Below are 16371 nucleotides of genomic sequence, written 5' to 3' on the forward strand. Positions count from 1 at the left end.
TGAAATTCTTAGCTCAAATCTCCATTCACACTCAAAAAGCAAGCACGCACACTTGTTAGTCAACTGTAGATAGCTCTGTGCCAAGCTTTCAAGATTTTCTTTCCTTCTCGTATTTCAAAACAGTAATGTGTTTAAATATTTAAATACCAAACTAAAGTGATGCAATGCAGCATGATGCCACTGCATGGTTTATCGTTCCTTCAGCAACTTTTTGAAATTGAATTAAAAGAAGTTTTCAGTAAAGCACAATACATTAAGCCATTGATACAAATCTTTGCATTTGATAGGGACAGGAGAGGAAGCAAGCAGATTCCTGACATCACTGCAGCTCTTGACACTGCCTCCTGCAGTGCTTCACTGATCAACTGGCAGCAGGTGTATGAGATTGTGGTAGAATAAACATACTGCCTGCTGTCCTTCCGCACAAGTGGCAATTCAATTGAGCTAATCAGAGATGCATGCTTACACTGGTGGGATTGGCATCTGATATCAATCAAATGGGTTCAAGTAATAATATAATCCTTGCATTTGAAATCACTCCTTATCACATTGTTGAAATGTCTCAAAGAACTTCAACAGGATTTTACTGTAAAGTGTAGTGACTCTTTGACCGTGCCTTCGGCCATGGACTCTTTGACGCGGCCTCACTCCCACTACTCTCCAATGTTCTTGATTCCAAGCCCCAGCTCAGGTACAATGCCTTAACTGTCCAGCGCCTTGGGACATCCTTCCGATGTGAAAGGCACCATATAAATGTAATTTGTTGTTGTTGTGACTGTATTTCTGCACAGTGGGGTGGCGTGAGTTGTGCAATGATTTAAAACGAATTTATAACAACAACTTGCTCTTATATTCAAGATCCTCATCCTCACCTACAAGGCCATTCACGGCCTTGCTCCCTCCTACCTCTCTGACCTACTATCCCCCTACCTACCTGCCCGTACTCTCCGTTCCTCTGGCTCCGGTCTGCTCCACATCCCCCGCCCCAACCGCCCTACCATCGGTGGCCGGGCCTTCAGCCTCTCAGCCCCGAGGCTCTGGAACTCCATCCCCCAGTGCCTTCGCCGCTTCCTCCCTTTCCTCTTTCAAGGCCGGTCTCAAGTCCTTTCTCTTTGACCGTGCCTTCAGCTCCCCTCTCGACTCTCTACCCCCTCCTCGCTCCCTCCCTTCCCTCCCCTCACCCTGACCGTTTCCCCCCCCTGCTCGGGTCCCGACCCAACTGTTCAGCGCCTTGGGACGTCCTCCCGACCTGAAAGGCGCTCTATAAATGGAATGTTGTTGTTATATAACTCCCGCCACGCAGGGTAACCCCTCAGAGCGTTTAACAAGATGTGAAGACAGATACTTGAGTAACACAACAGAAGGATAGTGATATATATTAAAAGAAAACACAAAATACTGCAGATGCTGTAAATCTGAAACAAAAACAGAAGTCACTGGGAACACTCAGCAGGTCAGGCAGCATCTATGGAGAAAGGAAAGTGGATCAATATTTCGGGTCCACCACCCTTCATCAGAACTGGGGCATGATGGAAGGGAGAGGCTTTCAAGGACTAACAGAGTGGGGGTGGGGGCTGCAGGAGAAAATGGGGTAGAGGACAGGGGATAATGGGTTAAAGAGGTGTTAATGGTGCAAAATAAAGGATGGGGGGTGGCAACAAAACAGGGGAAAAGAGGTGTTAATAATGAAAAACAAAGGGAGGGAATTGCAACAAAACTGGCAGACCAGAGAGAAAAGGTGTGTCTGGGACCCAGATGATGTGGTAATGGTCACAGAAGAGGGAGAGGGGGAAGGTGAGCTGCTATGGTCTGTTATTGAAATATGTATCCTTTAATACATGTTAAAACATATTACTGCATAATACATATTAAATACATATTAAAAGATTCTGGGAATGGTGCCCTGGTATAAAAGGCTCTACGTCACAGGGAATCAGAGGCAAGACCACAATATTTATTGATGAAGTTTTGAAAAAAAATTCAATTTAAATCAAAATTCCAATTTGGAGAAGGTTCATAAAATTAAAAGGAACTTTCAAAAATTTGGGAGGTTTTTAACCTTTTTGTGAAGTAGTACAAGAAATAGATTAAGGAACATGGCCAATTTATTTTTTATTTAACATTTGTGTCAACTCAATTTCTCAATTTCATAGTCATTTTTTGATGTAGGGAGTTGAAACTCGATTTAAGTAAAAAAAATAAAGTTTTATATTGAGATTTCCTTAGACTCTACAGTGCCAATGTTGGGTGGGGGTAGATATTCCTGAGACCTCTCACAGTGCTTCACAGGATATCCTGTAAAGTGGATTGATTGTAAATTGTGGGAAAAACTCGGCAGACAGTTGTGCACAGCAATGTCCCACAAATAGCCATGGAGTGAGTGACCAATTTTTAATTTCTATAGCATGAGAAATCTGCTTGAAGGTGGAACAAAATAATCGTGCAGCGTTTTTGAGTACAGTATGGTGGAGCGGGCGAGGTGGGGGGTGTGAATCAGGCCGCTGAGCGGAGGGAGCCAGCAGGTGGGTAGGGAGTGAGGAGGTTGCAGAGGTAGGGGGGAGCAAGACCATGGAGGACTTTAAAAGTGAGGACCAGGATCTTGAACTGTATCCTCTGTGTGATGGGAAACCAGTGGAGTCGGGCGAGGATGGGGGTGATAGGGTCACGGAGCCTGGTACGGAGAGGATACAGACTGCAGAGTTCTGGATGATCTGCAGCCTATGGAGGGAGGAGTTGGGGAGGCCGACAAGCAGGGAGTTTGCACAGTAAAGCCTGGATGTTATGAATGTGCATTTGAGGGTCTTGGCGACCTGTGGTGTGGGACAGCAGCGGAGCCGGGCCATGTTGTGGAGTTGGGGGAGGACAGAGGGGGTCATGGCACGGGATGTGGGGTAGAAAGGACAGTTGAGGGTATGCATTTGGTATAGCACCTTTCACATCAGGAGGAAGTTCCAAAGCACTTCACAAGACTGTAAAGTGTAGTGACTGTGTACTTGGAGGCAAATGCAGCAGCCTTTCTCAATCCTGAAGTAGAGTAGTGCACTGCTACCGATTTATTGTGCTCAGTGTCTGGACCTGTCCAGGAGAAGCTTCAGAGGAAACAGCTCATCTGAGCTGCAGTTCTCTCTCAAACCCGTTAGAATGTCAGTCCACGGCTAAACATCAGAAGTCCCGGCTTTCTCTTGTTGGATTAAAACGTGTGCTTCACAGTGTGTTTGTCCAGGAGGGTCCTCCATAGCACAGTCCTCATGATGCCCTTTGCTCTGTTTGACAGGTGGATTGGGTGCTGATGGCTGTCCACGTTGTTCGGGTTTGAAGAAAGAAACAGAAAACTCCTTTTGCTTCACTTGCAAAACATTCCCGAGATAACCGGACAGACACCATCACAGGGGCAGAACCCTCACCGGGACAAGGCAATGGCCACTCACTAACTATGTGCAGGTGGAACAGGGATTTAAAGGCACCGACTGCACCGCAGGAAAGGCAGCAGCACTCCGACAGGAATGTGCCATCGGCTTTGCGTAAAAGAGGGGAATGTCAGGCCATGTACTGAATTGAGGACCTATCAGTGGTCGCTGGACTCCTCTGCTCACCCCTTCTGGCACTGACTGCATTGGTACTTACCTGTGTGATCTCCAGCTGCTGCTTCACTCGGGGTTACGGTCCCCGCAGCGCACCTGAGCATCAATCACCCCTCAGCCATCACTGCCGCCTCCAGGAGGTCCCCCACCCCGTGCCCTGCCCTGCCAGCCTTGCCCTGCCCACAGCCCTGCCAGCCCTGCCCTGCCAGCCCTGCCCACAGCCCTCCCTGCCCTGCCCATCCCAGCCCTCCCTGCCCTGCCCATCCCAGCCCTCCCTTGCCCTGCCCTCCCTTGCCTATCCCTGCCCTCCCTGCCCTCCCTGCCCTCCCATCCCTCCTGCCCTCCCATCCCTGCCCTCCCTGCCCTGCCCATCCCAGCCCTCCCAGCCCTCCCTGCCCATCCCTCCCTGCCCATCCCTCCCTGCCCTGCCCTCCCTGCCCATCCCTGCCCTCCCTGCCCATCCCAGCCCTGCCCTCCCTGCCAGCTCTCCTGCCTCCCAGCCCCTCCCTGCCCTCCCAGCCCTGCCCTCCCTGCCCTGCCCTCCTGCCCCTCCCTGCCCTCCCTGCCCTCCCTGCCCACAGCCCAGCCTGAGAGTGGAAGAACATGGGATGTCGGCAGAGCTCGGAGGAGAAGGAGGCAGCGCGCCGCTCCCGGAGGATTGATCGCCACCTGCGGTCGGAGAGTCAGCGGCAGCGCCGGGAGATCAAACTCCTGCTGTTGGGGACCAGTAACTCGGGGAAGAGCACCATCGTCAAACAGATGAAGATCATCCACAGCGGAGGCTTCAACCTGGACGCGTGTAAGGAGTACAAACCCCTCATCATCTACAACGCCATCGACTCTCTGACCCGCATCATCCGCGCTCTGACCGCCCTCAAGATCGAGTTCCACAACCCGGACCGCGCGTACGATGCGGTGCAGCTGTTCGCGCTGACGGGACCCGCGGAGAGCAAAGGGGAGATCACCCCCGAGCTGCTGGGGGTCATGAAGCGGCTGTGGGGCGACCCCGGGGTCCAGCAGTGCTTCTGCCGCTCCAACGAGTACCACCTGGAGGACAACGCGGCTTATTACCTGAACGACCTGGACAGGATCGCGGCCGTTGACTACATCCCCACAGTGGAGGACATTCTGAGGTCCAGAGACATGACCACCGGCATCGTGGAGAACAAGTTTACCTTCAAGGAGCTGACGTTTAAAATGGTGGATGTGGGAGGGCAGAGGTCTGAGCGCAAGAAATGGATTCACTGTTTTGAAGGAGTTACTGCCATAATTTTCTGCGTGGAGCTCAGTGGCTATGACCTGAAACTGTACGAAGATAATCAGACAGTAAGTCCTATGGTTTTTTTTATATAATTCCTGGTTTATCGGCCAAACCTTTCATCCGGTAACCGTCGTCAGTCATTGAACCCCAACACTCTTTACGGCTGATCTCACAGCTGTTTATGTTGGGTGTCATGTGAATGAGTAACTCAGTGGGCACGAACCTACCTGACTGGAGCTGTCAGGAAACTGGTGATTGACAGCTCCACTGAGAGGAGAATGACTCCTGGCAAAGCCTTGCGTTACACTGCCCATCACCGAGCCTCCACAGCACCATTTCAAACAGTCTGCAGTTCAGTCCCTCAGTTGGTTTGCTTTGCCCTAATTGCCTCATTCAGTTCAGGCAACTGTCTGTGACAATTAATAGTTTCAGCTCCGAGGCAAGCGGTAAGGAATATTGTTCTTTTTAAGTCCTTGCAGATTTCAAAAGTTGTGGCTTGGCTCAAACGGTCAACTTTCCATCCTCGCTGCCAGCGAAGGGACGCTCATCACATTAATGATGTAAAGTGTATCCTGGTTTGACTCCAACTCTCTTCAATGCTGCATTTTCCAATATCATGGTTAAGTTTTATTTCTTGTTGACTTAAGATAACCAACAAATTAAAAAGGCAGTATTCTTGCTTGTGAGTGTTTTGGATTTAGAAACAGGTTGGATATTTTTGGCCAACAGGAGGCTGAATAAACAGAAGCAGAATGGTGTTCGCTGAACTTCATTTAAACCCCTTAGCTTCTTTTTGTTGTTTCAGTTCCAGTTGTAAAAATGGCAGGAATTACGTAGAAGTGCCACCAATTCTATTCAGTGATGTTGGGGCTTGGGACTGTGAATTGAGGTCTGCAATTTATTCGTCACCTTATTTGCAGTTTCCTCTCTGGGTGCTTTTGAATCACATTGGACCAGTTTCATGTTTGTTCCATTGAAACTTCACAATGATCTGGAATGTTGCTTACTCCTGAATAAGATGGAATAAGGCCTATTCTTGCACATCGACTTAAAATGAGGGCCACTGGAGCAAATTCCACCCGCAATTTGTCTCAATGATACCTCTCCTAAAGAATTCTGTTCAAAGCCAAATGAACAGTGAAGGGTTAATCAGTACACTTGAGTCTTCCTATCAAATATTTCATGCACTATTTGCCAGATGAACAAAGATTACTTTATGAATCAGGTTTAGTGTGATACTTTACAGTCCCTATTGCTATGGTTACTAAAGTAGACGAGTTTGGTTGAGGGATTAAACCGTGATCGTTTTGCTATTGTCATTAGAGGGCACAGTTCATTTTCGAGAGCAGATAAACAGATGAATCTCACCACTATTCACACTTTTCTCTTCCTTAGCTTTTTCAAATCAGACTGGTTGCTATAGTGCTGGTTCCTGGGCAGTGGCTTGGTGACAATCTCTCTTTCCCCAGCAACCAGAAAATCAGCTTGTAAAGTCTGGTCCATTGAATATTGGCGGCATGGCAATGCTGTCTTGCACTAATTCAAAGAGTTATTTAATGAAGACCAAGCATAGTCTGGCCTTGATGCCTTTTCCATGTACTTTGTGGTCCTTATAAGAGATTATATTACTCAGAAGCAATGTTAAGTCATAAAAGTCCTGAAGCTTCACAGGTGAATCTTAAGAACATAAGAAATACTAGACGAAAAAGACCAAGGTCCATCCGGTTCGCCTTCCACCTTCCTTCTGTGTTTGAAAGAATGAACACTTCCTGCTTCAAGTGTTTCCATCGGGAGCCTGTTCCACAGGTTCACTATTCGCTCACTGAAATAGTGTTTGTGTAGATTTGTTCTGAATTTACCGCCTTCAATTGCAGGCCGTGTCCTCTGGTTTTATTATTCTGCACGAGTTGAAACAGCCTGTCATGGTCTAGATTGTTTTGCCCCTTTAGAATCTTAAAGGCAGCGATCATGTTGCCTCTCAATCTTCTCTTTTCCAGTGTGAACATGTCCAATTTACTTAGTTGATCCTCAAAGTCCATTCCCTCAATCATTTTGGTTGCCCTCCTCTGTATCTTCTCCATTTCTCCAATATCCTTTTTGTACTGAGGCAACCAGAACTGTACACAGTACACTATTTCTGCTGCTATTCATCTTTTGATGCATCCCAATATCTGGTTTGTTTACTCACTGCTACAGAGCATTGTTGGAATGTTGTTCCACTATCCTTCATAGCCTCTGCACTGCCTGCCCCCACCCCCACGCCCCCGCCCGGGTGTTTCACTTTCCCCTTCAAACCATCTAAAGGGTTAAATGTCTTATGCTATACTGTGTTTCATTTGCCTGGTGTATGTGGAGAAGGGTGGGGGGAAGGAGGTTATTATAGGTAGAATTTCCTCCTGGGTTTAGATTCACTATGTTAATGTAGCATTTTTGAAGTGTCCAGAATTTGTTATTCTTGAGTATAANTTTTTTTAAATTTTGAAGAAAAATTTGTAAGTTCTTTTAAGAAAATGGGTTTCAAAGTTAAAAGTGAAGGTGTCAAATTCTGCATGCTCAAGAACATCAAATCTAGACCCAGGTGTAATTTCTATCCACTGGTGTTTGGTTACGATGACAGAGTTTGATACCTGGTGTGTTTCTGTGTTCTTATAGTCTTGTTTTAAGCTGTACCATGAGGCTGTACAATAAGGTTTGGTTGGCTACTGGTTGTGAAGTCCTATAGCTCAGTGGTTAGGGCACTCACATCGCAAACGAGAAAACCGGGTTTGATTCCCGGGAGGGCGAAATGTTGGGCAAGTTACCTTACTCCACACACCTCTGTTTACCTAGCAGTAAGTAGGAACCTGGTTGTTAGTTGATTGGCAGATCGCATTTCCAGGGATAATAATCGTAATAAATAAAATCCACAACGATTTGTGGGTCACTGCTGTGCGCAATTGGCTGCTGCATTTTGCCACAAATATACAGTCAATTCACTTTATAGTTTATTCTGTGAAGCGCTTTGAGACATTTTGAAGACGTGATAAGGCTCGATATCAAATGCAAGGATTCTTTAGTTGTTTCAATTATCTAGTGTTTCAAGTTCACTAGAATGTTGATTTATTACAAAGAATAGCAATTTATATTTCTAGAACACCTTGTTGGGAGGACATCTCACAGAGCTGCCGCGTTTCGTCCACAAATATACAGTCAATTCACTTTACAATCTATTCTGTGAAGTGCTTTGAGACATCTAGAAGACGTGAAAAAGTGCTATATCAAATGTAAGGATTATTATTCATTATTAGCTGACTGGACCCAAGCTGTGGGGGTGGAGGAGGGGAATGGTTCAAAGTGCGATTGAAAAAATGTTTTAAAATATCCATTATTTTCATTGATATAAAATATCAGCATCAAGGGTTGTAAAAACACAAATCTAAGGAGAACAGAAATTCAATACAATGTAGTTCAATAACAAATATGCCATGTCTGGAGTTTCAAGGTTCAATAAGATTATTTAATATTCAGATAATGTTGTGATATACTCAGAATATTTCAGCCCTCCGAGATGCTATCTTGCTAAGTAAATGCTAGTTACTTTAATGCACAGAGGTTTTAAAGGCATATCAAGGTTCAAGAGTACTGGAGAGCAAATGGTACCTGGATACAAATATTGACCTTCCAGTCCATTTGATTTGAATCTTCAAAGATTTTAATAGTTTGATGGACAGAACTCCGATCAGTTGGATTTCACTCTTTCCATTTACTTGCATGCTCTGTTTACACAGCACCGCAAGTGAGGAAAGACAGAGAGAATTACCATTGCATTATAAATTTGACAATCAGAAATGTTTAACAAAAAAGATTGCTAAGAAACTTCGTTTGCCTTTCATTCCAGGACCAATGTTGTTTCAGATAAATAATAATAATCCTTGCATTTGATATAATGCCTTTCACGATGGGAGGTTGTTTCAAAGCGCTTTACAGCAGTTATTCTAAAAATGTAGTGACTGTATTTTGTAGAAATAATTCTTTCCCTAAGCTCTCCAGGCAACCATGAGGAGTACTGTAGTGTATTGGTTAGACCACTTGCCTCGCAAGAGAGAATACCTGGGTTTGATTCCCAGACAAGGTGAAACATTAGGCAAGTTTCAGTTCTCCGCACACCTGTCCACCTTGCAGTAAGTAGGAAGCTAGTTGTTAGTCAATTCGTGGATCGCTTTTCCTGGGGGAATAATCCCTTTTAAAAAAATAATAATAATAATTTGAACACTCAGTCCACGACTGTTTGTGTGACACTGTTTTATGTAATTGGCTGTGTATTTTGTGGGTATTTCGCCCATAAAATATACAGCCAATTAACTTTACATTATATTCTGTAAAGCGCTTTGAGATGTCTCGAAAACATAAATCACTATATCAAACGGATGGATTATTATTATCTTCCTACTTGAAAGGCACTCTATAAATGTAAAACGTTGTATACTTTTTTTTAGCCTATCAGCCACCATCAATCTATCCTATTAACTTTATAAACTAAATCATCAGTAATTTTCATTTCTTAAATCGGAATTAAATAAAAATACAGGTACAGGAGGCCATTCAGTATATCAAGTCTGTTCCTTCAGTTTGTTAGAACATCATGTTTCTCCTATTTCACTTTAATATTTCTTACTTCTTAAGTATCCACCTAACTACACAGAACCACTCACAAAGTTTTTTTTAAAAAATGACGGAAATGCTGCAAAATAGCAGCTAGGTTGGCATTTCAGGCATCATCAGAACCTTGTATGTATGTTCTATTAATCTTGTATGTATGTTCTATTAATCTTGTATGTATGTCCTATTAATCCTTTAATCTGTTTCAGTAAGTGTTTCATTTCCCTCACCAATTGAGCAGCAAGATCACTAGACAGTAAAATGAGTTAAAAGAGTTTTGGATGACACATGCAGGGTGCAGACCTATTCCAAATAGTTTCTGAAAGGAAGTCCAAAAAGCTAAACCTCAGTGGATTAGGGCAGAGTTACTGACTGAATATATTCTCCTGTACTGATGAGAAACACTAATCTCTCTCCAAGGCATGCTTTGTCTCCTTACTTTGTCATGGTAATGTGCTTCCTGTCCATTAGAATCATTATTTTTCCCGTGGCCTAAGGTTACTAATTTATTTTACTTTCTACCCAAAGTGCAAATGTTTCTAAGAATACACATTCTGCAAACTGATGAACTTTGTTCCCAGACAAATCAAACGTTGCAGGTTGCTTTGAAAAAGAAATACGAATACACCAAATATGAATTTTAAAATCATATTGTGTTTAAAAATTCAAACTTCAACTTTCCTTTGTAAATATTTGGTAATCTAATTTAAACATGGAAATGAACTGCACTGAAAACGAGAGTAGAAATGGTTAGAGTTTGGAAAAAAATCTTTATTTAATAGTGTTTTTCTAATAGTGGAATTTTTTAATGGAAGTTTTTTTTAGTGGAAGTTTTCTAACAGTGGAATCATTCCTCAAAGAAGGAAAATTTAGTGGAGGGAAGGTCAAGACAGTTTCTATTTATTGCTAGCTTCTATTTCCTGTTTCTATCTAGCATCGTACTTGACCCACAATTTTGTGACTCCAAAACATAACCATTTGTGAACATGGAACCTTGTTCAATACTTTCTGAAAATTTCAGTGTGATTGCAGTAAAAAATCAACTGCTACTTTGCAATCCTCAGGAATCTCACCCAAAGTAAATACCAGGTCCCTATGAGCTGTTATCAGATCACTTCATTCATGTGACAGCAAGAGGTAGTTCAGTATGTAGAAATGCTTCTCTTTCAGTGAACCGTTCCTTGTCTGAAGACTCTTTGAAGCTGCTTAACATTCAGTACATAAGAGCATAAGAATTAGGAGCAGGAGTAGGCCATTTGGCCCCTCGAGCCTGTGCCCCGCCATTTGATAAGATCATGGCTGATACAATAATCAATAATAATCCTTGCATTTGATATAGCGCTTTTCACGTCGGGAGGACGTCCCAAAGCACTTCACAGAACACACTGTAAAGTGAATTCACTGTATATTTGTGGGCGAACGCGGCAGCCAATTGCGCACAGCAATGTCCCACAAACAGTCATAGATTGAAAATGACCAATTGATTATTGTTTTTGGTTTTGGAGGGATTATTATTAGGCTCTGTGTGGAGTAAGGAAACTTGCCCGAGGTTTCGCCCTCTGCCTGGAATTGAACTCAGGAATCTCGCTTCCAAAGCGAGTGCTCTAACCACTGAGCCGCAGGACTCCACGAGGCTGATCTTCAGACCTAACTCTAATTACCTGCCCTATCCCCATATCCCCTAATCCCTCTATTTTTTAAAAATCTATCAGTCTCAGCCTTGAAGATGTTCAAGGACTGAGCATCTACAGCCTTCTGGAGGAGTGAATTCCATAAATTCACTACCCTCTGAGTGAAGAAATGTTTCCTCAACTCTGTTCTAAAAGGCTGACCCTTAATTTTAAGACTGTGACCCCTGGTTATAGATTCTCCCTCCGGGGAAACAGACCCTCAGTGTCTACTTTATCAGCCCTTCAAGAATCTTATATGTTTCAATAAGATCTCCCTAATTCTTCTGTACTCTAGAGAATACAGCCCTCGTTTATTCAGCCTATCCTCATAGATCAGTCCCCTCATCCCAGGAACTAACCGAGTGAATCTACGCTGCACCCCCTCGAGGGCAAGTATGTCCTTTTTTAAATAAGGAGACCAAAACTGCACACAATACTCTCGGTGCGGTCTCACCAAAGCCCTATACAGTTGCAGCAAGACTTCCCTACTCTTGTACTCTAAACCTTTTGCAATGAACGCTAACTGCCGTTCGCCTTCTTAGTTGCTGCTGCACCTGCAAACTAACTTTTTGAGACTGGTGTACAAGGACACCCAAATCCCTCTGCACACTAACACTATCTAATCTCTCCCCCTCTAGAAAATAATCTGTTTTTCTATTTTTTCTACCTAGGTGAATAACTTCACACTTCCCCACATTAAATTCCATCTGCCACCTACTCGCCCACTCCCTCGCCTATCTATATCCCGTTGCAATCTTTTTGCATCATCCTCAGAGCTTACTCTCCCACCGAGTTTAGTGTCATCCGCGAATTTAGATACGTTACATTCAATGTCCTCGTCGAGATCATTGATGTAAATTGTAAATAGCTGAGGCCCAAGCACTGATCCTTGTGGCACTCCACTAGTCACATCCTGCCAATTCGAGAATGACCTGTTTATCCCTACTCTCTGTTTTCTACCCGTTAGCCACTCTTCAGTCCATGCTAATATGTTCCCATTAATCCCGTGGGCCTTAACCTTATGTAATAGCCTTTTGTGTGGCACTTTGTTAAATGCCTTTTTAAAATCTAAATATACTACATCTACTGGTTCCCCCCTATCTAACCTGCTGGCTACATCTTCAAAAAACTTTAAAAGATTAGTTAAGCAGTTACTGGAATTGATGTACTTTATCTGTAAATCTGATTGGGATTATTAGGAATATTGATCCATTTTATAAAGGAACTCTCATCTGAAATAAATTATTCATCAAATTGTTAATCACATTAATTTGCAAACATTTTCTGTTACAAATACCGTTACGTATGTGGAATACTGTCTGGTTTGAATGCTCTTTATCATGATGATGGGTCATGGCACATGTTGACACCCGGCTGACCAAAAAACACTTATGTAAATTCAATTGTCTATTTGTGATTTACTTAACTTCTGGAATCATGCATTATGTAGCAGAAACTTGTGCATAAAAAGAGTATTTGAATCTTGCTTTCTATTAGATACAATCATTTCATCTTTGCTCCAGCATCCATTTCTTAACATTTGACTAAAGAAAGATTATGAACATTATTTTGTGCCACCCCATGAAATATTTGCCAGGCTGCATGCAATCACTGTAATACCCAGTCGCTGTTCAGCGGATGCAATCATGTGGCAAAGTACATAGCAGCCTTTCCACAATAAATCCCCACAGAATAAAGCCATTATGTTGTCGCAGACTTTTTTTTAAAAAAAGGCAACATGTGGTACAAATAAGATAAGGCTTCCAGAAAACAAACCGTTGAATCAGGCCTGTACCACACTTACTCTTTTGGCCTGATTTATGATATATTGTTTTTTTTAATGCTTTATTTTTCCAATTAATTAGCGTATTCTGTTGCGCCTCCTTGGTTTTGTGTGTTCCTGTGGAGGTGGCTATTCTGGTGTGCAGACTAAGACAACTTCACCAGATTCCACTTGGCCAATTCATTTGAAACAATACACGTATATGCGATTTGTTTTAATGCTCCAGTCTAAAAAGTTTATCTCTGTAATCCATTAGCGAGGTAAATGTAAATATTTTAAAATTTGCACTTCAGTAGCTTGTTCCTGGCAATTAACTGTAGGTAACATGCTGACGCAGATTCATTTATAATTCAGCATTTAGAATGCACAAAAATCATTGAGCTGGAATTCTAACTTGCTCCATGACAAATTATTAAAATGTACAGTTAAGAGGGCTGTTACCTACCCAAATCTCATTTGAATCCCCAACTAGCAGGATTTTCAACATGATAGACATGTTCTAGAAAGACATAAAAGTCCCTTACACAGAAAGGTTTGGAAGATGTTAAAGCATAGGCAATCAATCACACAGGATAAAATCAAACACAGCAATCATCTGTTAGAATCTGTGCAGCAGTGAGAATATTTGATTAATCTATTGAATAGTGATTCTTTAGCTCTCTACTAAGATTACCCTGATATTTTTCAGTTATTTGGTTGTCAATTTTGCAAGAATATCCTATTCGCAGCGTAATAGGAACTATCCTAAACATGTTTTATTCCAATACTACACAGGGTCAATCGTGCTACATTTAGACTGCTTTTAGGAGCAGATCACATTGATTTTGGCATGTGCACATAACACATAAATTGGGCATTTTTTTTAATGGCCCTGATGTGATGCAATGCAAGTAAATCGGATTGAAAAGATTGTTCTTTAAAGAGCTAACATAAACTCACTGGGGCAGAGGGCCTTGGGGTTGTAATTTTGTTATAATTTTTTCCCCTGACATGAAAGGCGCTATATAAATGCAAGTTGTTGTTGTAACAGTTAGATATTTCCTCTCTTAATTCCGATCTTCACTTAAAAGTGCAAAATAGACCCCAACAGCCCCAAGTTTATAAATGTTAAGCCAAAGAGGGACTAGGTGGCAAAGTGAGTTCAAATATTATTCCTCTGGTGCAATGGGGCTGTTATTCCAGGTGTAAAATGTTAGTCTGTGCCAATGAAGCACTTTGAGACATCTCGCTGATGTGATAGGCGCTATATCAAATGCAACGCTTATTATTATTATTAATTGTTATGTTACACAGTCACTGATTTATATCAAATCAAGGATTATTAATAACTGTTATATTATGCAGTCACTGGTTTGGATGTGACCAAGTGCTGGCCAGATTGATTTTATTCTTGGTCATTCATGTTTCAGATGTCTGACGTTAACAATAGAATGAAACAAATACGTTGCTTTCAACCTTGTGCCTCATGAAACCCTTGTGATATAATAATAATATGTTAACTGACACAGTTAATCTCTCCCTGTCCTCTGGTACTATTCCCATGCCTTTAAAAACCACTGTCCTATTCTATCACTCCTATCCTTAAAAAAAACCTTCCCTGGACCCTTCTCTATTCTCAAACTACCTCCCAATCTCCAACCTCCCCTTCCTCTCCAAGGTCCTGGAATGAGTTGTTCCTTCTCAGCTTCGCTCTTTCCTCTCCCGCCACTCCCTTCTTGAACCCCTGCAATCGGGTTTCCGTGCCACCCACAGCACAGAAACCTCCCTGGCCAAAGTGACAAATGACATTCTGTCCATCTACGACCAGGGCTCCCTCTGCCTCCTCGTCCTCCTTGACCTCTCTGTTGCCTTCGACACCGTCAACCACTCTATCCTCATCTACCGCCTCTTCTCTCACCTTAACCTCCACAGCGCTGTCCTTGATTGGTTCAGATCGTACCACTCACACCGCCTGCACTTCATCTCCTCAAATGGCTTCTCCTCTAGGCTCCGGACCATCTTGTGTGGTGTTCCTCAAGGCTCTGTCCTTGATCCCCTCCTCTTCAATATCTATATGCTCCCTCTTGGTGACATCATCCACAGATATAGAGTCAACTTTCACATGTACGCGGATGACACCCAACTCTACCTCTCTGCCTCCACCCTTGACTCCAGAACCCACTGCTGTCCTGACACAATGTCTGTCAGACATCAAGTCCTGGATGAGAGCGAACTTTCTACAGTTGAACGTCACCAAGACCGAGGCTCTCCTGATTGGCTCCCGTCAGCGCCTCCTCACCTCAGGCACTGACAGCATTACCAGCCATGGAGCTCACTCCACCTCACTGAGCCAGTCCGGAACCTTGGGGTCTTGTTTGACCCTCAACTATCCTTTGTACCCCACAGCTGCGCCATGACACAACCTGACTTCCCCCACCTCCGCAACGTCGCCCGGCTCCGACACTGTCTCACACCGCAGGCCCCCGAGACCCTCATACACACCTTCATTACATCGAGGTTTAACTATGCAAACTCACTGCTTGTCGGCCTCCCTAACTCCTCCCTCCATAGGCTGCAGATCATCCAGAACTCTGCAGCCCATGTCCTCTCCCGCACCAGGCTCCGTGACCCTATCACCCCCATCCTTGCCCAACTCCACTGGCTTCCCATTACACAGCGGATACAGTTCAAGATCCTGGTCCTCACCTTCAAAGCCTTCCACGGTCTTGCTTCCCACTACCTCTCCGATCTCATAACCCCCTGTATCACCCTGTTTGCTCCCTCCTCTCAGCGGGCTCCGGCTTGCTTCACGTCCCCCGCCTTGCTCACCCCACTGTTGGCGGGCGGACCTTCCGCCACTCTGCCCCCACCCTCTGGATCTCCATCCTGCAGTCCCTCCATCTCGCAGCCTCCTTGAGCCTCCTTGACCCAATGCAGGTCAAGCTTGTTGCTTACAAGACCTGTTTGCAAACAGTTTTCCTTTATGGATCTGAGCTCCTGGGATGGGGTGGAGAAGCTTCCACTGGCCAATTTGCAAAGTCCAGAATCCAGCGATGAGGTGGTTTGTGGCAAACACAGGAAGCAGCTGCAGGGAGGGAGGTCTCTGTTGCTGAGCACGGAGATGGAATTGGCATCACGACGGTCAAATCTATTGGACAAAGCTCCACATAAGAGGACCTGGTTTAAATAGATGGATTAAGTAAACCTGGTACATAAGACTGGACTTGGACCTTGAACATCAAGGTTATTGGCACATCACAAGCTGTCCTGTAAAGTCCTCCCACTGGAGCTGAACTGACTCCAAATGACATGCTTGGCATCAAAATATCAGAATCAACCCCAACCTCTGTGGCAGTCTCAGTAATCAGTTCGTGAGCCAGGCGGATCTGCAGTACTCTAGTGCACTACTGATGACAGCACAGCCAGCCTGGCTCATAGACAGGTCTTGGAAAGGCAGAC

At 43.9% G+C, this 16371-nt stretch overlaps 2 protein-coding genes across 2 annotated transcripts in view; one reads left to right on the forward strand and one right to left on the reverse strand.

The window, feature by feature from the left end:
- The window catches only part of rsph14 (radial spoke head 14 homolog), a gene marked incomplete at its 3' end in the record, with an annotated part of 194723 nt that overhangs the window by 109946 nt on the left and 68406 nt on the right, over nt 1–16371 (reverse strand).
- The window catches only part of gnaz (guanine nucleotide binding protein (G protein), alpha z polypeptide), a 63378-nt gene continuing 51178 nt past the window's right edge, over nt 4172–16371 (forward strand). Inside the window, exon 1 of the mRNA XM_007908725.2 lies at nt 4172–4907. Within this exon, the coding sequence (XP_007906916.1) occupies nt 4185–4907 (723 nt within the window). The 5' untranslated portion in view covers nt 4172–4184. The remainder of the gene's footprint in view (nt 4908–16371) is intronic.

The sequence above is a fragment of the Callorhinchus milii genome, unplaced genomic scaffold (assembly GCF_018977255.1).
Source record: "Callorhinchus milii isolate IMCB2004 unplaced genomic scaffold, IMCB_Cmil_1.0 Scaffold8, whole genome shotgun sequence".
NCBI lineage: Eukaryota > Metazoa > Chordata > Chondrichthyes > Chimaeriformes > Callorhinchidae > Callorhinchus > Callorhinchus milii.